Raw genomic sequence first — 25,331 nt, 5'->3', positions numbered from 1 at the left:
TTTTTATATTTAACAATTTAACAATTGCTCGTGTCACACACTCACACCCAAACTGATTATTTGAACATGGGATCACATTTTTTGTTTAAGTATATATCTTATAAAGTTATAAATTATAATTAGAACCAAATAAAATTAAAGTCATTAATTTATAGTAAAATTTAATAGTTTTTACCTAACTTAATTTAATTTTAACTTTTATAATATAATAATTGTATAAATTAGTGATGGCAGTGGAGATTCCTTATCATAGGTTAGGTCAGGTAGACGGTAGTACATATTTTTCTAATGCGAAACGATAAAACAATTCAAAGAATTTTGTATTTTAGTATTTTACCGTTTACTATTAAAATAATAATGTTTATATCGATCTGCTAATGTCTATTATTATTAAAAATAAAAATGTATACTTCTTTTACTTTTCAAAGCAATTATATAATAACTAGACTGAAACTGAAATAACAACTAAACATTCATCATTTCATAAATCATAAATATGATTTTAAATATTATTTGAAATCGTTAGAAAGTTGTATTGTGGGTTGTGACCTGTGGGGACCCCGGTGGATTAACCCTAAATCTGATCGTGTCCCCGCTGTATAATGTTTTTAAACATAGATGTGGTAAATATAAATTTAAAGATAAATTATTGAATACAAAAACGATTTTAAATAGAGAGAGTTAGCTTCAACCTTGATTTCTAAGAGTATTTTATAACTTATTAATATTGTTCCTATTTACATATTATTAATTTTTTTTTTTTAGTAGTAGGTAAGTAGAGTATGTTAACTTTTTTTTCTTGTAAAACACCGCATATAAATAGTATTACATTATTACATCATAATTTATTATAGTACTAACATGTTTATTACAATACATTATTTTTATTACCTACTGAAGTACTGTTACTGACAGTTCTTCCTCCCTAGCTTCCCACATCTTTTAAGTCTTATAATATATTAACCGAACTAATATCACCATCTATGCAGTTATGTACATTATACCACTATATATGTTCAGATTGTAGAATGATCGACAAAAAATCACAAAATGACGGATTTTTAAACAGAATGTTATTTATGGTATCAAAAAATTAAAGTACTTCGATAAATTTAGTTTTTTAACCAAAATTTACAAAAACTTAGCTATACTTGTGGTTCTATTTTATTCGATACCATTTAATTATTACAATAATATAATTACTGAATTAGGTACACAACTAACAGCAATAATAGAATCACTCGGAAAGTTACTTTGAATTAGTATACCTATATTTAAGATTTATTATTAATATTTTAAATTTCATTAAAATTGTTTATAATAAACCCTTTAAAAATGTAAATGTGGAGGTCTCGTAATATAGTGCAAATGTAATGTAAATAGTATAAAGTATGTGTATCAACTAGTTTTAAAATGGAGCAGGAAATAAACAGATGAGGTAATGATTGTAATAATTAATTAATATTTAACACTTTAATTACTATTAATTAGATACTTCAGAAAATATTCCATAATATGATTCAAACATTTTAATATAAATTATTTTTCCACAAAAATTTCAATGCATAATTTGAAAAATTAATTACCAGTACTATAAAAAGATTTATAAGATACATAAATAATAAATAATGTGTTTTGTTTAAATTATTATTAAAGGAAAAACTGTCTCAGAGGAATTTTGAAATAAATTAAATCAGGTATGAAGTGAATAAAAGTAACATGAGCTTATTTAAACTTATACCGATTCATATATTATAATTTTAAGTTACAATAAATAATATTACCTAATAAACATAATAATAATAATTATAATAATATAATAATCATAATGATAATAATTAAATTAAAACTCACTGATGTGAGAAAATGACAAAGTCAATAATAAACACAACTCTAAACATCTATACAACAACAAGTCATCTATAATGGCAGAAATGGGCCTACTTATACTTCCGAGAAATAAAAAAATTCAACATTATAATGATTAATAAATTTGGTATAAATAATTAATTTTTAAATCTTCTATGAAAATCTTATTTGATAAGTTTTGTGTTAATCAGATTAGTAAGAACATAATAATAAAAATCTGGATCATACAGTATTGGTAACAAAAAAAAAAATAATAATAATAATAATAAATAATAATACAAATAATACAAATAAAAATCATGGACGGCAAATCTGCGAATGTGAATAATCGTACAATATTTTGTAGTTTTTAATAATAGATAACCTTATTAATTATAAATGGACAAAAATAATAATATCAAAAAGTGTTTACAACTACATTGATAATTTTTTTAGTTAAGTAAACTATGTATAATTGGACGATTACAATTTAAGAGGTTATTTAAACTAATTGATAGTAGCAAGTTATTCAACAAGAGAAACAATAAGTATATTATATTATTACCCATGTAATCTATTGCTCGTCCATAGCTATTAAATAATATTATGTAGTCTATGAAAAAAAAAATCTCCTAATATACAATTAATTATGACCTTATATTTAATTACAGGAGTATTTTCATATTATGCTGTTTACAAAACATATTGAGAAAAAATGTAAAATTTAAGTGCAATACACTATATTTTTATAAATCATATAATTAAAACATAAATCATAAATATAATGTATAAAAAAAAACGAATATAAAATTAATATAATGACCTACTGAAAGTAAGTACATAACATGTAAGAGTATAGGGTTTGGTGAAAAAAAATGGCACAAGGTAGAAGGGGAGAAGGAAATACAATTTAATAATCTGTTATCTATCTAATAGTTTTTACTTTTAATACATTCATTAAATAAAATGGGAGTACACACAACCGTACATTTACTAAGGTAGTTAGTTAATAATAATAATAATTAATACATATAATATGCAAAATACTCTGGAGTATAAACATTATTAATCCTATTGAGAAAAAAATGTTTTTGTTAATTTTGGAACACATACACAGCATAATACCTAATTTATAATACTAATAAAAATTGTTAAAAAAAAAAAGCACTGAATCTAAAAACTGCATTGTAGTTAAGGGTTATGATAATTATGAACATGACAAATTTTGTTCGCTCTTTACTTGTTGGAAAATATTATTTATTATAAGTGTTCAGTAGTTGTTCTGAAACATAAAACATAATGTCATAATAAATTATAGGTTTTTTTTTCATTTTATCATAGATCATAGATGTATAACATTACTGTGATAAAATTGTTATTTAATATTTTAATGGATAAAAATATGTATTAATTAAAAGTTTACATAATTAAAATGTACATAGTGGAATACATATAGTGGTTGAAAAATACACAAAAAGGATTTGTTGGCCTTTCTTGTGGTAAAAAGTTAGTAAGAATATTCATTAATGTATAATTTATGTTTAACAGTATTTACATATTAAGCTCAAAACATCTATCAAAAAAAAAATTTAAGGTTTAGGTACCTACCTATGACTCTAAATATGTAAAATGTATACAATTATCATCAGCAGGGGGTTAAAATTAATTAGTGACAAAAATTAAGTAATTTAATTTGTTTGTTTTTATTTTTGTAAAAATTAAACCTCAAAAAAATAATTTTCAATAATTAAATTTACTGTTAAGCTTTAAAAGAGCAAAAACTGTGAATATTTTGATATCATTTTGTTTAACATTATTATGGTATTAATGTTAGCATATTACAATAAAATCCTCTAAATTTGAATCTAGGTATTAAGTTAATTTGAGATAATATTGATTAATAATTTTTGATTGTTATTAAATTGATCATACCTAGTTACTTTTTCATTAAAACTATGCAATATAACTGATTATATATTTATAATCTAATCAATTTTATCATTTTGATTATTTTAAATTATTCGTTTAAATTATTCAAAATATAGTTTTTTATTGTTGGTATATTTAATATAATATACCGTATAGTACAAGAATTACTTCAGAGTATACTAAGTGGTGGTATCATTAGTGTGAGGAAAGTAAGAATTTTCCTCTGTTTGATTTAAAAACCAGCCTAATGGCTGGTTGTTAATAAAATACATAATTAGTGTTATAATTTTGAAGAAATACAATATTGTGTAGATACTAGGAAATTATTGTCACAATAATAATTAATAATTATAGTTAATAAGTTCAAATATAGAATTATACTCATAGAGATGTATTTAGATATGTGTGTGTGTGTGTGTGTGTGTGTGTGTGTGTGTGTGTGTGTGTGTGTGTGTGTGTGTGTGTGTGTGTGTGTGTGTGTGTGTGTGTGTGTGTGTGTGTGTTTGTTTGTTGTATAAAGAAACTTATTATACCAACTTACCTATATTGGTTATATGAATGTAATTTTAAGTATGAGCAATTACTGTTTATTCTTATTTTTTTATTAAACAGAAAGACGTGGATATTATATAGATTCATATTTATAAAGATTTTCAAGAAGGTAAGTACTACAAAAATAATATTACAATCCAATTTTATTTTAATAATAAAATTTATTTTTTTCATTCATAAGAGTACCTATCAAGTTTTTATTTTACTTACATTTTTAAGGAATGTTGGATTGTGTTAGAACATGGTAAATATATGTAATTACTATTTAAAATAAATATTATATATTTGAATTTACCAGAGTGATTGATGATAGAATTGCTTTTTAAAATTCTAAAGACTGATCTGCGCTGCCTTCTACTTCCGAGTCTCCATCTTCATCATCCATATCCGTATCATTGTCTAATATACCATTGTCCACTGATTTATCTTTTTGGTTATCTTCTTTTCCGTACCATAAGGCTGCTGCAACGTGAATTTAATTCATGTTCAGTACATTTATACATTCAATTGTCTAGTTAGGTTATACAGACAATAATTTATTGTACACTTACAGCAATTTGGTTTTCCTCGAACACGCGAGTTAGGCACTTCTACACCATGTTTGTCTACACACCAGCACATACCTACTGAAGAATGACATTGAGTGTGTTCATAGTATCCTTCTGCATCACAAGCTGGGACATAAACACCTAAAAATATACATTCATATAAATATATATAAATAACAAATATGGTTTCTTATTAATTGTTTTTTCAAACATAAATCAACCAACAGTAAAAAATAAAATAAAAAAAATAACACTGATTAATAATGTATTTTTATAATTAAAAACTATAACCAATTAATTTTATAATAGGATCAGTAAAAGTATTGTAAAATATAATTTTGTATATATTGGTATTTAAAATTGTTAATACCTAGAGCATTTGGTGATATCCTTCGTTTAATAGCTGTGCATGGGCGATCGGTTTTGTCAAAACATCTGCACCATTCATAAGGACTCACAAAAATGTCACTAAAACATAAATATTTAAAATGAAATTAATTTTTTAAAACAATTAATATATGAAATCCATACCCATCAGTATCACAAGTATCTAAGAAAGGTTTAATGCACATTTCATTTTTATCATGTTCTAAGTCGTACAGTTCTTGTAATGACAATTTTCCATCTGAATCCAAATCCAGATGTTGGTACATCCAACGAACTTCCCACTTGCATCCATTAATAAATTTTACCGCTACAAAACATTTCAAAGTAAAACACAAAGTACTTAATAAAATTAAAAGTAATGTAACTACCTTTTCCCTTATTCATTGTACGCCTGCGTTTAGCATCAGCCATAATCACTGAAAACCAATCCAATAATCGGTCGCCCATAGTTTGTAATGCAGAAGGAGGGCAGTCTTTGTTCCAAGAAGGATGAGATACTTGGTTTGTTGCAATAACTTCATTATCCATTTTTTCATGACGTTTGTCTTTTATTGGTTCAAAATTAGAGTTCTATAAGTAAAATTAATAAATATAATATTAGAACACATTTATGGACAAATATTATTAATTTACAAACCTTGGTTATTTGATTGTTGTTTTTGATATACTTGATATATTTATAATGTTTGTTTTCATACTTGAAATCTTCTGGTGCAAAAATGTACTTTTCTTCATACTTGGATACTGGAGCAACAGTACTACTCTGTTTCAATTTCTCACTTTCCAATGTAGCTTTGTATTTATTCATAAAGTTTGTCATGCGTTCAGCTTGTTTTTGTTTTTTACGTTCGACATCTTCTTGTTCTGTTAAATAATAAAATTCCGAATAATAATTATAAAAGTATATAATAAATTTATAAGTACTTATTGTCTCATTCATACCTTTACACGGGCAAAATCCTTTGCAGTTTACTTTTATGTTTGTAGTATGAAGACAATTATGATAATCTAGACGACATAGTGAACTATATGTACGATTATCAGAACCACATAGGAATGTAGGCTTCATTACAGGACATGGGTTGCATCTACTGGAATTTAAATTTAATTAGTAATGATTAAATAATAATTTTAATTTAAAAATGTTTGATACGAAATTAACATTCACATTATTATCAAACATTTTTTTAGCATATTTTTGAAAAATCCAATTGAAATACGTTTTCTATGGAAGAATATTAATTAAAATAATATTAAAATATTATTTTATCTTATTTTTTTTTTAAATAAAAAATAAAAATGTTCCACATGTTTACTTTTTAAATAATTTATACCCGCCGTAAAATGTTTTATTATGTTATGAAACTTTATCTTCTAATTTCTGTGATATATAAGCTTTACAGTTGTTAAAAAATACGACTTCTATAAATAACTAACAATGACAATATGTTAACCCTATTATTATAGTGCATACTGTATACTAATAATTAATTATACTGATTTTATACATTTATATTTAAAATCATATAACAGTGGAACCTCGATAAGTCGAATTTTCGATAACTCGAAGGAATGCCTCGATCCCTGCCTTACAATATATATTTTCTATAAGTCGAATTTTTTTTCGCCCCCAACCGAATCGAGGTTCCACTGTTATATGAATACAGTATCTAAACCTAGTAATTTATTTCCCGAGTATTCATTCGTTAAAAATGCTAAGAAATTGTATAATTTTATGTTAGTTAAGATAACGATGTAACGGTATTAAAGAGCTCGCGATTAGTAGAATATTATTGGTTTAACAGGGCTTCAAACGTGTATAGTATACACACCCGACAACCCTCTCATTTAAGTGTACAAAACATAATATGTCTGCATCACTATTCTAGAAAAAATATGGGGTTTCACAAAACGTTCAAGCTCTTGCAAAGTTTCCGCGAGTAAAAGAAGTCGGGAAACACTGGTGTATATCATATTATGACTAAACTGATGGTCAGATCACGGCTTTGTATAGGCTTTATATTATATGAGTAATTGTATATACATGATACGTTATGAAAGCATAATACCGATGTTGCCAAATAGATACTATGTATAAATGCCTAATTGTTTTGCACTACCTAATATTATGTTTATGTGCAATTTTCTTGTGACAGAAAAAATTAATACTATACATTTTTGAGGTCTTTATTTTTTATGAGCCTTTGTTAAAACGATAACAGTTTATACCTACCTAGTACTTATTCCATTGAAGAATATTTAGAACTTGTTTTTCTTTTTTAAAACTTGGTCCCTATTCAACTTTTTAAGTGAAACAACCAACAAAGGCCTTTAAACCAACGTGTATACGGCGGGGATAAAACTTTCTTGGCGGATACCTTTACGGAAATAAGAACACTATTTTCTACAAGTATTCTACCATAGACATCTATATTTTATTTTTTACTCTAATACGAATTAGTCATAAATAAGTTTGTTAGTTAACAATAAACATACCTACACATTAATACCTAATACAGTAATAATAATCTTCAATTTGCACTTAATATATAGAATAGTCATAGATTCGAGGTTAAAAACTGAATAAATTATACCTATAGACATTAGACATATTTTAATTAAGAACCATTTATTCATTTACATGTTGTTTATTACTACCTACTACTCTATACACTGTACTATACACCAGTAAAGACTTATACAATTCATAGGTATGCTTATGAACATTTAAATAGATTAAAATAAATGTGGTATAACTAAACCATGGTTCAAGATAGACGATAGTCAAATCAATACAAAGAGTAAAGATAATATCATCTACTCAATGGTTATTATTCAAACATTTATTTGTAAAATTTTACTAATTATAATTATTATTATTACAAAGTAGGTATAGTTATAGACTTATAGCGAGTACTGAGTAGATTAAGTTATTCAATTAAATATCAATCGTTTCACATTTGTATAGGCTGTAGGTATTAGTATAATAAAATGCTAAAAAAAAATATATTTTTATTTGAAATAAACATATAATCCTACACTTGTGTGTAATTTCAATAATGGTTTAATAAAATAAATATTTTATTGAGACAGAAACTCCTAATTTCTGTCATTATAAGTTTTATACGAAAAAGAAAGCTGAACAATTATTCAATGTGGGATGTGTCTAATGTAAAATATTCAACCCACAAAATATAATTACAATGTATTTTGTAAGGTTGATGCTGTATAGTAGGTATATACAAGTTACTATATATGGTTACTTGTTAAACTATGCGTAATATATATGACTATTTTAGCATACATAAAAATATGCGTAGTACCGAATAGGTGATTTAGTTAAAAAAATACTTTGCTAGAACCTTTAAGACATTTTAATTAAACTTATTTTTCGAGCAGTTTTTTTTTAATATAATCTAACTTATATTATGTTGGCTATATATTGGCTATTGGTTAACTAATCGAAAATATTGACTATAAAATATTTTTTATACTTTTTAATAAGTAATTGTTTCTTTTATCCATCGTCTAAAATGCAAATTTTTTTGTTAAATAGTTGGATTATTCTTATCAAAAACAAAATATATAACTTCTAAGTTTATAACTTACAAAATCATAAGGTTTCTTAAAGTTTTTTTATAACTTATAAATTACATAGGTACCTATAGCGATTTAATTGAATTATAAATAATAAATATAAAAATAAGAACTATTTAAGCTAATAATAAAAAAAAAGGTAGAATTATTTTAAATAACTATTATAAAAAAGGCAATGTTTAATAAATAATTAGATTATATTTTCATTTTTCATAATATTATTTCTATTCAAAATTATAAAAAACGTTTTTTTTTTTTTTTATTACAATTGACGATTTGATCTACTTTATAAACTATAGCTTAGTAAAATACCTAGTACTATTAAAATTATTTCATTAGTATTTATTATATTTCCAAAAATAATAAATTATACATCAATTTTTTCTACATAATATTGCATTTAAATATTTAATATTAATGTGATTATGATTACTTTTTATTTATTGTAGTTTAAACTATTTTTCATTTTATAACAGTATCATGTTATTGGTTACACTTACCTTATTTTAATATTTTTATTATTTTGGTGATAATTAATAAAAGTTAAAGTTAAAAATGCAGCAATTGTAAATAAGTTCAAAGTAAATGTAAAAATAAAATAACACGAACCTATGCTGGATTTTTTTTTGTTTTTATCTAAAGTGAAAATGTTATATGGAAATTTCGAGTTGTGTATTATCGCCATATAGTAATAATTAATAAATAATATAATAAATAAAAATTATATATTTTTTGACTGTCGTAGAATACATGTTGAAATTTAATACCTAATACAATTAGTTAAAATATAATTTGGATTGCAGTACTCAGGATAGATTAATTGTTGGTAGGTACGTACAGATATTGTTGATACCTATATATTGGGTTCATTGTCCATAGATATTTCAAAATTTTTATTTACCTAACTATTATTTTTAGTTTTTATTTTAGAAAGTTTTATAATTAAATGGTTGTTTTACACTATTTTATTAACAATAAGTTCCTATTTGAGTTTTATTCATTTTTCTGTGAATACACAAATATTTGGACTGATTGAATAAAGACTAAAATAACATTGGGAATGTTAAGTTAATTGAATCACAATAAGTTCTATCAGATCAATGTCATTACGCCATATGATATACTGATTAAATTATCTTATCTAATCAGAATATATAATATATTTACTATATAATCAAATTTTATTAAGATAAGGTATATTATAGATATTTTCATAAAAATCATAGTTTTGGTTAAAATTAATATTTCTTTACCTAGTCTAATTTCAAGTATTTATTTTGGACATCGTTTACATTACAGTAATTAGTATAACCTAATCTATTAAGTCCAGTTAATTAACCAAGCCAATTTTACTAAAATAAAAATTGAGCAGTTTACGTATGTCCAAAAACTGTTCATACTAAAGAGAAATCTGATATTATGATTTAGTTGTAAAGAAATAACGTATTTCTGTTAATACATTTTGTAAAAAAAACTTATTTACTTGTTTGTAGACAACGAAGTAATTCCAAGGCCACTATCATAAAAGATATCATCGTCATCTTCCTCGTCTTCTTCGATATCATCACTATCATCTTCATCATCCTCATCTTCAGCTAGAGCCTCTTCGAGAGCTTTCTTTCGAGCTGCTTCTTCGGCCATAAATTTCTCTCGGCTTATGATTACATCGCCATTCTTGTGAATTTCTTTTTTGCTCACACATACTGCTGTATATGCGTCTTCAAGTAGACAAAGTTCTTTTTTTTTGCAACGCAGAGGTGTGCAAAGGTCACCTAAATTAAAAATTCGATTTTGATTAGTAAAACATATAAATGGTCTTAAAACACTATATATATACTTCTTATAGAAACTTAATAATAAAAGTTTTACATGTTCAGAAAAAAGCTGTATACATTATTTTGTAAATCTATACTTTCAAAAGCAGACTATTGGCAATTTTCTACCGTTATTATCAAAGAAAATAAAAAAAAAATCGTGAATTTTTATGTATCTTGTACATATCAAAAAGCACTTTCCTCTCGACCATAACATTATATTACTTCTTTCTCTCAACGACAGTTTTTCAATTGAAAATTTTCTGGGTTCAAGCCAATCCAATATAATCCCATAGCAGTATATAGTAGTAAATAAATTCACTAAAACTATAAGAAGAACGTGTCAATTGAATAAATGGATATTTTTATGTTTAGAAATACAATGATTCATCACTATAATTTATAACTTAAATGTAATAAAATAAGTAGGTGATGAGAAATCATTTATTTGACTATTTTCAAAATTATTATCTTTTATTATACTTGTAATTAAAGCATATTATAATGAAAAAAGTAAATATTTTCATCAATTGTTATAGCTAAGATAAAATATAATAAAGTTAAAATACGAGGCTAACTTCATCTTAAAATGATGAGTCAACCGCAAAAGATAAATATTTGTATTATAGTTAGCCACTATACAACTAGATAACTATTATAAAATACTGATGAATAATATATAAATAATAACTAAGTAAAAAATTGTATAGATTTAAAAATAAAAAAGCCAACCATATTGTCGGGTTTTTAAACTGCAATTCTCTATAAACTTTATATTTAACTAAAGTATTATGTTTTATAAAAGTAAAAACTATACTGGAAAAAAATAATCGAACTTTGGTGCATTTCTATGAAAATCAACTTCATAAAATAACAAGGGAATTTACATTTCAAAATTAAATGAAAGGAAGCAATGTGTATTTATTCTGATATTTCCGAGGTATTGTCTGCAACACTTGTGTAGCCCGTGTTTTCTTAAAATACAAACACGAACTTGGTCGATACCCCATAACTGAAGTATAAGCATTTTCAGTACCTACCTACGCTTAGCTTCTTAACCTGTCAAATATAGAAGACATATTAGAACCGCACCCATTTTTATATAAATAATAATGTTTCAAAAAAAGTATGAAGTACCTATACTGCGCGTACCGTAATGTGCCACACCCTATAAGACATACACACAAATTCGACACCTGAGAAGACTTTTAAGTTATGAAGAACTACAAGGCTATAACGATTTCAATCTAATGAAATAGTCTACCAGTTTTAATTCCATTGCGGAGAAGGAATACATACCCCATTTCGTCTATAGTCGTAAAGATCTTTTATTATACCCTGGAGATTATATTTTTGGAACAAATTTAATACTTCCCTTGTCACAATACCATTAATATGCAAATTCAAAAACGTTCGAATAACTTTTATTGTATACATATAATGTTATATGCAATACTTACATCTTTTAAGAGTACTAAGTAAATGAAATATCCAATTTCCAACAAAAAAAAAACTAATTAATTGAGATTGACACTTACTATTTGGATCATGAATCCATCTCTTTTTTTCTCCAAACTTGCCGATATCATTTGCAGGCTTTGAGTTTTCCTGTTAACAATTAATTACGATTATTTTTTACAAATTCATTTTAAAAATAACTATTTTTAATAATATTTACGATAATTATAAAGCAAAGATACTCATAAATCATATTTTATCAAATGTTTAACCATAGTTATATTTTTTATTTAACTAGTTTTCTATACGAGTTAAAATAAACATTTTTTTTTTCATCAAGACTCATTTTTGCCTCAGATGAAAGCAATTTATTTCTAACAGAAACTTTAGCAAGTCACTCAGTGAGAAGTATAAGGATTTGCACGCATAGGTGGTAGTGAATAACTTGAATACTTGACTATACTTGATTATTGTCTTTTATAATTTTGAAAACTTGTATTATTTTAAAATACTCATGACTATAAATATTGATAATAAAAAATAAAAAATATTAAATATTTATTTTATTAAAAATACTATTTTAAATTTGTATCTTTAAAACAATTTTAATATAATTAAGAAACTATGAATAACTGGTAATAATAAATAAGAATATAAATATAACAATAAAATTTATTAAAAAAACATTCAACTGTATTCTTTACCAGATATTTGTATTAAGTACATTTTTAAAACCGCGCGTATGTAAGTAAACTTTATAGTATAGACTAAAGATATATAGAAAAATTGTTTGATTTTTTTAATTACACACACGTATATATATTTAAATACTCTGAAAATTTAAGTTAATTAAATTTTTTAACCATATGTATACTTATATTATTTAATCGATCTTTAACTTTAAATTATAATATTCGGTAGATATAGGTGTATGTTCACTATTTTTACATTAAAATATCACACTGTTTATTTTATTAATAAATTGATTCATTCAAGGTTAGCTATTAAAATATAAATTAAATTAAAAGAATATATTATTCTATTTATCAATAATATCGTGTTTTGAATAATAATTATTATATTCTATAAAAAGCTTGTTTACTAATATATTATAAATATATTACTTATATAATATATTATGCATGTTATTATATATATATATTTTTATTATTTTTCATTCTATCATCTGCACATTGTAAATTAACTAAGAATTTTCAGCAATACATACTAAAAATGTATTGACAGTAACAATATAATATATTATATTATTATGTTTCACGAACCAACGGCAATATTAAAATTCCGTTTACAATTCTGATGCAATTTGCATAGATGATACGGATTCATGACTCTTTTATATTTTATGTATAATCGTCTAGTTTATAGTAATTAGGCTTTAATATCGTTATGATTAAACAAAACTATTTTACACGCCCATCATTGTCACTATACACCATAAATGTGTAAATCGATTATATATGAAGATTAAAAATGCAAATGAAAGCTCAAACAAATCCTCATCACGGATAAACGAACGTTTCGAGGAGAAGACATGCATTGTTATATAGTTTAAGGCTTAATTTAAGGTTTAAATCTTAGAATATAATATATGAATGTGATGTAATCCACAACTATACGACGTACCTATACATAATAATGCTAATGCTATATAGCATACCTATTATAGTTACTACTTACTGCTACTAAACCTACCCACTCGTGTGTGCACACGATTACACGAATATAATTTAATTTGAATGTCGCTCATCCACACGCGTATTACATACATTGCGCAAACGTACCTGTACAGACAACGAGCGCGGTTAGCGTTTATAATAACGTTACATTACAGCCGACGCTTTTGATATACATTTATAAAGCTCGACAATACACCTGTATAGTGTGTACCCTACGGGCTATATGACTGGGGAAGTAATAATAGCAGCGCGCGCCCATACACTATCACAGCCTAGTTAGCAGACGCCATAAATTCCAAATCGCATAGGCGAAAATCCTATTTCCAATATCGCGGTGATTTGTCGTGTAGTCGCATGCAAATAACGTCGATCACGCGTGTGACGTAGCCGTGTGTGAGGGCGAGGTGAGAAAAATTGCATTTACACGCGTTTATAATACACGCGCGCGCCAGCACACATATTATAATATATTATACACAAATCGAGGAAAATGCGCATCAAATATGACGTTTAATTCTGCGCATAATAGGTATTATACATTATAATATATGTAAGCGCACTTCTAGTGCACTCGTGGAAAGCCAAACAATGGTTTTTAATATTTCTATTTTTTTTTCACACGTTTTACGCATTCTATTTTTGTAGCAGCGTGCAGCGGAATAATAATAATAATAATAATATTTCATAAATGATTAAACCACCCACCCGTAACCACTCGCCACCATCACCGTCATCACGTAGTCGAGAGAATTTTTTTTTTCGCGTGCCACATTATAATAATAACGCGACACTCGACGGCGCGGCGGTTACCTATTATAATACATTACACATAATATTTTTAAGTACGGCAGTATATATATATATATATATATATGTGCGTATATAATATCATCATCCCCACACACATTCACGCACGCGCGCGAGATATAAATTACTTGAATTATAATTATAACGTTATACACCGGCAGAAAGAGCATATTATCGTTGTTACACTCGCCGAGGGGGTGAAAAAGTAAAAGCCACCCAGGCCAAAGGATGTTGATGGTGAAAATACTGTGCACACTACGTATATACGTGTGTACGTGTGTTGTGAGCGCGTAAATGGGTAAAACCACGTATAAAGAGTACAAGCTGCCGAGAGAACGATGGGGTTGATGCCGAAGAAGAGGATGATGTAGTGGGGTGGGACGGCCGATGTGGCGGAGGGGGTCGTGGCGGTGTCCCACGCACCCCCGCCGTTTCGTAGGACGCGGGGGCGGCAATCCATGTCGGCGGTGTATTGATTTTTATACTACCACTACTACCATATACCTACCATACTACCGCCGCCGCCACCGACACCACCTCTACTACGGCGGAGACGACGTCGTCGACGACGACGACGACGACGACGACGTCGCCGCTGCGCGCCGGTTGCTCGTCGTGGCCGCCGCCGCCGCGCTACGTGTCCGTACAATATTGGCCTCCAAAAACAGCATTTCAACCCTCAACCCCGACGACCCCACGCTGCACCCGAACGGATTTTACGCGCCCACACCTGGCGATTACCCCATTTACCATTATTGGTCGATATCCATTATTGATGAACCATCGGTCACCGTATTTATATATTATATAGGTAGGTAGTCGGGGGATCGACGCACAACGGCCGTGCGAGAAAAATATGATTTTTTGTCCGCCCTTCCAGCACAATGTTATTATGTATTATAATATATACCGACGCAACTGTGCGAGCGGAATCGGAGACTGGGCCGAGTTATATGTTCGCCAACGTTAATATAGCCCGAAATACCTATACATGCGCATTTTATATGTATACGTAAATATATACACGCATACTCGTCTCCTTCACGGCCCAACATAATATTATATATTTATAAGAGTATACACTTTATAGTATATATACTCTGCGTGTATGTATAAGTGTTACGCACTTCATATCAGAGACGCAAACGATTACACCCCGTCGAGCGTTATTGTATGGGTACTCGAAATGAATCGAATTTACATAATTAGATAAGCCGCGAGAAATCGCCGTCTTTCCTAAGATACATGGATACCCACACAAACATATGTTTTTATACAATGCGTTTGTGAATTTAATACACGGCCGACAAAATTCGAAGGAACTGAAGTCTGAACTTATACATAACTGTCATATAATATGTACGTGAATATTACTCAAAAGACATAGTAGGTACAGCTAACAATAAAGCACTTTCAGATTGACGTCTTGAAAAATACGTTCTTTATATAATATGCACTTGTACAAGTCATATAATATTATTACTATCTTGTAACTTATTAGTTATTACGGATTACCTATAATACCGCACATACAAACCAACAATTTCCGAATGCATAATATATTATGACAATTTAATAATCATACACATTAAGTTGTACACAATAATATATTCAACTAATTATTTATAAATCCTCAAGGACTCAAACAACTTTGACCAGGAAAATATTGTTTATAATTCCTATAATAATTTTTAATTAACCGTACACTAAATTATGTATTAAATGCTTTGAAAAATTTAAGACAAAACATAGAATAATTGATATTGATAAAATATCAAGAATCATCATAGTTTACTACCTAATCATAATAAACTATTAAGAAATAGCAAGTAAAGAATATCGTACGATTAAGTCTAATATAATGGCATATTGCTAATAAAAAAACCAAAACAATTATTAAAATATAACAAATTCATAAATATTAGGTAATATACATTTGTATACTTTTCAATAATGGCGTTATTCAGTAAAATGTTATTTTTATCGTAAAAAGAAATTTATTAAGTTACGTTGATGATATAATACAATATATAAGTACTGATATTGAGTAACATTAAACTACGTTGGATTAATTTAATTGTGGTACTTAGTATAATAATATAGCTTAATATTAAGCACTTGTATTTTTATTCTCCATTAAGTACAATAGTACATTATGTATATTTGTATATAGGTTAGTATCTATAGTATAATCAATTTCGAATAACTATTATAATACCCTTTCGAAATTAAAATCAAGAAGCGCATAATATACATTGATGCACTTGATAACCAACTTTACCGAGATGAATAATAATGTAATTAAATTATATTTGATCAAACGCACTTTATATAAAGACTGTAATATAATTAATTGCATTTTTTCCTCTAGACTAGTTCTAACAATAGTCACGACCTCATACAATACAATTTATGAATCGCAAAAAATATTATTAAGTTAATTTACATATTAATTTTCAATTGAATCGATATAGTAGCAAAAACGCCATAAGTCAATTATTTAAAACTTTTTAATAATTGATAAAAACTGTATAATATATATAATTTTGAAAAAAAAAAAATTAAAAATAAATACTTATTAAAACATATCATACACTAATTATACAACAAAAATATGTGACTCGTGAAGACCTAACCTAACGTGTAGATGATAATATTTACCAGTTATAAAACTTTGAATTTTTGTTACCTTAAAATCTTATACTCACATCTAAAATAGTCATATATCGATACATTTTGAATTTATTTTAATGGTGATTAATAGTAACACTGCATATTTCGATACAAGAAGAAATGTAACGATATTCAATACAAGTGTGTAAGCTATAAAGACTATAAGTACCTACAAAAACACTTTCTACTAAAATTATCAAACATTAAATAAAAGAAAATTATTGTAACACACTACCAAAGTTAGGTTAGGTATAGATAGATTTTGATTTTATAAGTACCATTTTAATAGTCTTTAACTGTTGGTATTTTATCTATACATGATAAATTAAAATGTATAATTTGTTTAGTAAAGTTAAATCCATTTTCAGCAATAATGAATTCACAATTCGCTGATCAATGTGTTCCTCGGTTATACCAACTATAATTTTTATTTGTTTATTTGTATATTTTATATCTGCATTTTTGATTTTATCTAACGTATTATTACAGTCACAGCATAATATACCATCATGCATAAAATCTAAAAGATAACAATCATTTTTATGAAAGTATTTACCACTCACCCAATGCTAAAGGAAAAGTATTGAATATAAGTAGATATATAATATTATAAACATATATATATATTTAGTATATTATACTATAGTATAATATATATATAGGTATATATATCCTACCCAGTCAAAACTAAATGCACGCATGCAGTGGTTATAAATTATACACTATACGCGTCACTGCTACATGAAGGATTAACGAGGTATTGGCTTTTAATGTTCAAATAGTAACGATTTATTTTTTACTTTCGAAAAATAATTGAATCAGTTTTAATGACCCAATGTTAAATGTTCGAGAGATGCGACTGGGTAACAATAGGCTATTGTCAAACGATTTCGTTTCAAAATATGTTTGCGATATACGATGAATTGAAAATTCAGAGCTTTGCTTGAATAAGAGTGGTATATATATTATAATATGATTTATATAAATATAGAGAGAGAGAGAAACGGACTGCAGAAAACGACAAAGACACAACATTCCATTTAAAGGTAGGTTTTCAGTTAATATTCAATATGAATGAGTTGAAAATAATGCAAGAAGACGTATTTTGAAAAATATTCGGGCATTCCGAAAAGTCTATATAATTATTGAAATTCTTACAGGAGAATATAATATAGTATATTACGTATACCAAGTTTATTGGCAAGGTCATCGAATGCTTGTGCAATGGTCCTGCTGTATGCGCGTGTAGATAATAATAATATATTATGTAGTATACCTCTTGGCTTTTAATGTGCAGTACACATTTTACAGACGTATAGTATAAAACAGCTGTGTACAAGGGGCGCGGGGAGACGTATGACAGCGATGATGGCGAAGGAACGCAGCAACAATACGTATATAATATTTATGTGGTACAAACAAAAAGGATGACAGGTAAAGACTCTGAAACTGGCAGCTGGCATACACGATATCATAAATGTGGAATAATTAATGTTCAATTTTCCCATGGGGTTTTTGAACATATATATAATATTTTTTTTTGTATCGACCTATTACGTCGAGAAATCTCTGTGCCACTGATAAAAACGTGTCGAACCTCCTCCGGGAGAAAAAAGTATATACATTATATTATATTACGACGACCTTATAATTATTGTTATAGATAGGTATACACATTGTAATGTATTGGAACGCGCATCACGTTCGTCACACACATATAGTCAGACGACTAACTGACGCAGACAGTATTTTTATTTTATCTCTTTCCCTATGCATTATCACTTAGACTATATTTTTTTCTTTTTAAATGTTTCGGATAATTTGGATAATGAATAATAATACTAAAAAGCGTATTATTTAGGAATAAAATAAATTATTTTTACTAGATAGATGCGAAGACTGATATATTATACTGAAGTATCATTTCATGAGAAAAATAACGTATTTATATATTCTTCAAACACCATTAATCATTAATAGCACTAGGAATTTTATGTTTTAAATAAACAAAAACATGTAGATATATGAATACATGACGTGTACTTAGTTGTTTATTGATCTTCTAAAAATTCTAAGTTTGCAGATGTATACATCAAATTATTTTTTTAATAATTTGTTTGATTAGAAACTGCTGAAGTAAGATCCGACATTGTATTGCCATGACCCCTTTTTTGAAGAGGTTATCTTTTTTATTTTATTAAAGTTTTTATATAGAAGTATTTTACTACAATCAACCATGTCTAGTGAGGATACATTTTTTTCAACTTTTCTACAAGACTGAGGGCTTTTAAAAATATGTTGTTTACTCAATACATAAAAAATGTATTAATGTATTAATTTAACTTGAAATGATCGCGAAAAACATGTACACATAATATGACAAAATATGTAAAAAAATATTTTATACATGTAAAATAAAAATAAGTTCATTCTATTAACAATCTTTTGAAACAAATTTTACACTTTTTAATGTTGGTTTGTTATACTTTATAAAAAATATTTATTTACATATCAATCCGAACCCTAGTCATTAGTAATAAATCAATACTCGTTAAAAATCTTAGCATAGGTACCTACTACCTACTCAACGAAAATAAAATCATTCTAAAACTTTGAAATGTTAATAACTTCTAAATACACATTAAAATATATAATTTATTAATATGAGATGCACATTTTGATTAATCTATCTTATGACTAATTTTACTCAAAACTTTAAAAACTGTTGTAGATGGAAACAATTTCCAGATGATTCGTACTTTATTATTTGTTTAAAAATTAAAAATATCAATGGAGATTTAAAGTTTTAATCATTACTACACTTTTAATTACGGCATTGAAATATAGTAAAATATATATTATTTTATCAATAAATTCTTAATAAAACTAACAACATAAGCTAGATTTAAGTAGTTAAGCCTCATAAGACTGCTATTTTATTAGGTTTATATTATATTAAGTTAACATTAATTTTAAGTATTACCACGGTGATAAGTGATAAACTAATAACGTTTTGACAGTTACTGTCTTAACTAAGTCGAAAATAAAATAGAATATTTTCCTTTATAATTTGATTTATTATTTGATAACTATACCTACTAATTATTATTTATTTTTATTTAAATGTTAACAATACTTTCACTGTATATTTATTCAAAACATTTCCATGTTTGAAATATGAATACTAAAGTTAATTATGAAACTATGAACTATAAATATATTATCTGCATCGATTCGTTTTAGTACTCTTAACCATACTTGAGATAATTTACAAATTTACAAACTTTTTTATGTTAGTCTACAAAAGTTCAAATTACTTTTTACAATTTCAAAAATAAAAACATTTTACAAACAAAAGTTTCAGTTTTATACATACAATTGTTGAAATAATTTATAATTATAACTTAACTTATAATACTGTGACTTGTTTGAAAGTTTTGAAAGAAATTGACTCCTACATATTATATTTTATTTGAAACCTTATTTTACACCCGATTAAGTGAGTGAAGTACTTAATATTTTGAAGAATTTGTAAAAAATATTTTGGTTCAAACACATTTTAGTGCATTTAATTTATATATAGTATTTACTGTCGTTATTCTGTATAAAATTAATTATATACCATTAGTTTTAGATGTAAGTAACATTTCCAATAAGTCATATCAAAATTAAAAATATTTTGAATACACCTATACATTAATTTTATTTTATTGAATAAATACATACCGTTGATTAATTTTTAATAGAAAATACATTTCATTGGTACCTAATCATTTTAAGATACTTGAATTACGTATTTGATATTACATATTATAGCACATAAAATAATTTTAAACTTTATAAATGCATACAAAATATTAATTAAATACAAACCAAAAACAATAGTATTGAAATGTTATTAATTGTATAATAATTAATCGAATATTTATTTACAACTTCATTGAATTAAATTAAAACTAACAATTTGATTATTAAATTACATTTTAAGTAAAAGTACCTATAATATACTTATTATATTCTACTAATTAGTCAACAGTGCGTGTGTAGAATGTATAGATATTTCATTTTTCAAACATTGAAAGATTTAATATACGATAATAATATCCTACATTCACGTAACCTAACTAAAACTATTTACCTACTTTATCTATATTATTTATTATTATTATTATTATTATAAATCATATTATATTATATCGTTTATGGGTACCTACGAACGGAACGTATAGATTTTTTTATATTCTGAACTGCACGGTAAATATATGGTCTTTTCACCCCGTTACTTTTAAACATTATTATCATCACGCGTCAATATTTATTCGTGGAAAATGCATTAGATGAAACATGCGGAAACGATTAACAAAAAAAAAAAAATAAATAAACAAATAAAAAGCGCTCGGAGCGGGTCGTGCTACGGAATCGTCTGAAAAAGGCGTGCACGACGATAAGTAAGGACACCGCGCCGGAGCAGCCTATAAGTATACCCACCAGCCACCACTTCCGCGAAAATGCCGCGGGACTGACGACGGACGAAACGTTTACGGTGTCAAACCGCACATAATAAATACAATAATAACAACGTCCGACAACAACAAAAATAATAATATTATAATGCAGTATTACCCGGACGTTCGGCGGGTTTCGTCGTCGTGCCGTATCGCGTAAACGGGATCACGAAGGTTAAAATATTATAAGGTAGCGACGGGACTGTTGGTGGTTGACGGGGTGAGTCTTGGCGGCGAGGGGTGAGCCGAGGACCCGGGGCGAGGGTTGACGACGACGACGACGACGACGACGACGACGACGACGACGATAGGGAGTATCGCGTCCGTGGCGGCAGCGGTGGACGGTGCAGTGAGAGGCGGGAGGAAGGATAGACGCTTATGTACATATGCACAAACCTATAACCGAGACGACGTCGACGACGTTACGACCGGGGAACAGAGAGACAGCGGACAGGCGCCGCACGCCGTATAAACACGCTATACGTCGGCCGGCGGCGCACACAACAGCGGCGCCCGACGTTTATATAATGCACACATGCACGCGCGCGCGCGCGACCTGCAGCCTGCTGCACTATACTGCCGCCGCCGCCGCCACTGCCGTCGTAGTCGCGCGTCGTCTCCAACAGACGGGACGACCGCCGACGTCTAAACGTGTGTAATAAATCCTAAGACCGTCCTCTCCGGTCGGAGTATCGTTTTTTTTTTTTTTTTTTTTATTATTATTCTCTCTTTCTTTATTTTTCTTTACTCTCTATAATATTAATATATTATTATTATTATTATTATTCTCCTTTCCGTCTTATCGTCGTCGCCACTGCCCCCGCGTTAAACGCTTCCACGTATATTATTATGTGTACGCGTCACATATCGCCAGTCGTCGTCGCCGAAGACTACTTACTGGCTCGCCTCGCCGCCGCGTCGTTCGAAAATCGCCACCGACCGACCGTTACAACAGTGGCGCCGCGTCTCCGCCTCTGCGTCGCGAGCTAGTTCGATTGAATTATGTGTGGCGGGGAGGGGGGTGTTGATGGTTATACAGTCCTCGAACGAGACGGACGAGGGTACGTTGTCGCATTATATTATATTATATATTATCGTCATCATTATTAGTATATAATAATAATAATACTTTTACAGGTGCTTTTTATTAGCCGTGTGTTGGAGACACTCGCAAAGATAATCCGGCGGACGGACGCCGTCGTCCATCGTCGAATCTGTTTTGACGTGCGTCGACTGCGGATTTTGCTGCAGCGATCCAAATCTCTATACGTATTGCACTCAAACGTAGCACTTAAAAAAAAAAAGACGGCACGAGTGTTGCTTCCGAGTGTTACAAAATATGTATACCGACGTATAGCAGATTTTTAGGTTTATCGATTATACCATTTTGTGTTTTGAGTTTTTATATTTTAAACAGAGCAGGTTTTTTGATTATGACTATCTGCAAACTAAAAAATAAAAACATAAAATCTGCGTTCTTCCGTTTGTTTTTAACATTTTTTTTATTTTATGAGAATCATTAAGTTATGATATTTAACATATTATACCACATGCCATAACTCGCCCAAAAATTAAAATATCGTCATCAACGAAAGACCACGGCTAATGTTTTTACATTATATTGTATAATATGCAGAGTAGGTCAATTTCCTCCAATACTAAACCTTATAAGTTACAACATAAATATTGAACTTATAAACACAAATAACTAGAGTTATAATCCTAATAATGGTTTATATTAATATCAAACGAATATTGATTCATTAAAGTCCAAGGAAAATTGAAGTAAACACAAGCATGAAATCCGGTTTATAAGATTAGTGTAGCTATAGGCCCAATCAACACTAAAACGATACTAAGTGCTGCATAGCATGAATTCTTTAAATAAATAATAAATTAGATTTCCTGGAGGCGACAAATTTTACTAATATTATAAAAAGGGCTAAATCCAAACATACGCTATTACAAGACTATAGTTTTATCTTTAACTTTGAAAGTGTTTTGAAAGTGAGATCTATAGTAGTAAATAAATCTAATTGGTACCTACTCTAAGAAATAAAAAAAAATTATAAGTTTATTTATAAATAATCGATAAAAATTAAATTAGAGAAAGGGTTAAGTACCTATATCTAAGTAAACCACCAATTTTCAACAAATGTTTTATTATTATATGAAATTCATCGAAAATCACAAAAATATATCATTTTCTTATTTTATTGTTAAAAACTTATGTCATTATCAGTAATGTTTATAAACAAATTAAATTTGTTTACCTTCTGTAAATTCGAGTAGCATGAATTGTTTAAAGAGCTTTATAATTTGAGTGTTCTGAACAACTAAGTAAATAAAAACATTTGTTGATAAGACGATGAGTGTTGTATTATTGCCAATTATACCGATTCAATAAATTCCTTCTATAAATTTAAGCTTGTATACTTTTAAATCACAGTGATGTTTATGGTAATAATTAATTATGTGCATGTAATAATAAAAATAATTAAAAACAAAGCATTAAAAATTACAATAATTTTTAATTTTAATTTGACATTTCTACGTAAAATACTTCAATATTATTGAAATATATAGGGTAGTGGCATAGATAGGAATTTTTATTGGGAGATTTATACACCCCAAAAAACTAGCTAATTTTTGTAAAAAAAAATTATTTTATTTTTTCTATTATCGGTATAATATATTAAGTATAGGTATAAAAAAAAAGTTATGAGGGACCTATCCCCCATGTCCTCCGTGTCTGATATAGGGTACCTACCTATTCATTAAATTATAAATTAAGACAAATTAAATAAGTTTAATTCGTCTTAAGCAAAATAAATAAATAATATGAAATAATATAAATATAATTTGTAATTAAAAATAAAACAAGAAAAAAAATTTAGAATATATTAAATAACTTAAAATATATGGTTTTTACCAGTAGTATATAGGTAGACCCATATTCAGCAGAAAGGTAGATACAACGACTTGGGTGACGGCTAATAATTAAGTAGAACTGAGAGAAGAAGAAACATATTGATAAGAAAATAAGTTACATTTTGAAAATTTCATATGCATATAAATTATGCATTTAGCTATATGCATATTTAACATGTTTGCTATAGCATAATGTAAGAAAATATAGCTAAGTATACAGTTTTGGCTTCAAAACGTCAATATTTATACTTCACTTGAATTAAATGAACATATCACTAAATAATTATTCGCGAAAATACTAAAAACAATCATACAACATATTCTAAAAAATTATTCTCTATTTATTCAAGATTTCATTTGAACGAGTTACTAAGTTAAATATACCAGTATAAATACTATCGTTCATTAAAAACCGTACATGTATGTATACAGATAACTCACGTTTCCCATTCCGAGTAAATAAAGTGGGATAATAACGGTGTTTGTAAGTTGTACCCATCGATTATTTGCTTTCCATTAAGATACTGTGATCAGAGAAAGAGAAATAGAATTTCCTGAAAGCTAGGTTAGGTTAGGTTGTCTTTA

The 25,331-nt window shown here is 27.6% G+C and overlaps 1 protein-coding gene across 2 annotated transcripts in view; it reads right to left on the bottom strand.

Moving 5' to 3' along the window:
- Positions 1-1,725: 1,725 nt before the first annotated feature.
- Positions 1,726-25,331, bottom strand: part of LOC114131421 (proteoglycan Cow) — a 35,097-nt gene continuing 11,491 nt past the window's right edge. The window contains exons 2-11 of one of the 2 annotated variants that reach the window (XM_027996627.2): positions 12,214-12,283; positions 10,345-10,633; positions 6,207-6,352; positions 5,902-6,128; positions 5,633-5,834; positions 5,409-5,571; positions 5,248-5,345; positions 4,881-5,018; positions 4,625-4,791; positions 1,726-3,130 (exon numbers count right to left, since the gene is read on the bottom strand). In XM_027996627.2, coding sequence (XP_027852428.2) covers positions 4,652-4,791; positions 4,881-5,018; positions 5,248-5,345; positions 5,409-5,571; positions 5,633-5,834; positions 5,902-6,128; positions 6,207-6,352; positions 10,345-10,633; positions 12,214-12,283 — 1,473 coding nt within the window. In that variant the 3' untranslated portion in view covers positions 1,726-3,130; positions 4,625-4,651. Of the gene's footprint in view, positions 3,131-4,624; positions 4,792-4,880; positions 5,019-5,247; positions 5,346-5,408; positions 5,572-5,632; positions 5,835-5,901; positions 6,129-6,206; positions 6,356-10,344; positions 10,634-12,213; positions 12,284-25,331 lie in introns of both variants that reach the window. The other variant, XM_027996626.2, reaches the window with a different exon arrangement.

The sequence above is a fragment of the Aphis gossypii genome, chromosome 3, assembly GCF_020184175.1.
Source record: "Aphis gossypii isolate Hap1 chromosome 3, ASM2018417v2, whole genome shotgun sequence".
NCBI classification, from domain to species: domain Eukaryota; kingdom Metazoa; phylum Arthropoda; class Insecta; order Hemiptera; family Aphididae; genus Aphis; species Aphis gossypii.
The sequence above is the reverse complement of the archived record's forward strand: the minus strand, read 5'-3'. Positions and strand labels throughout refer to the sequence as shown.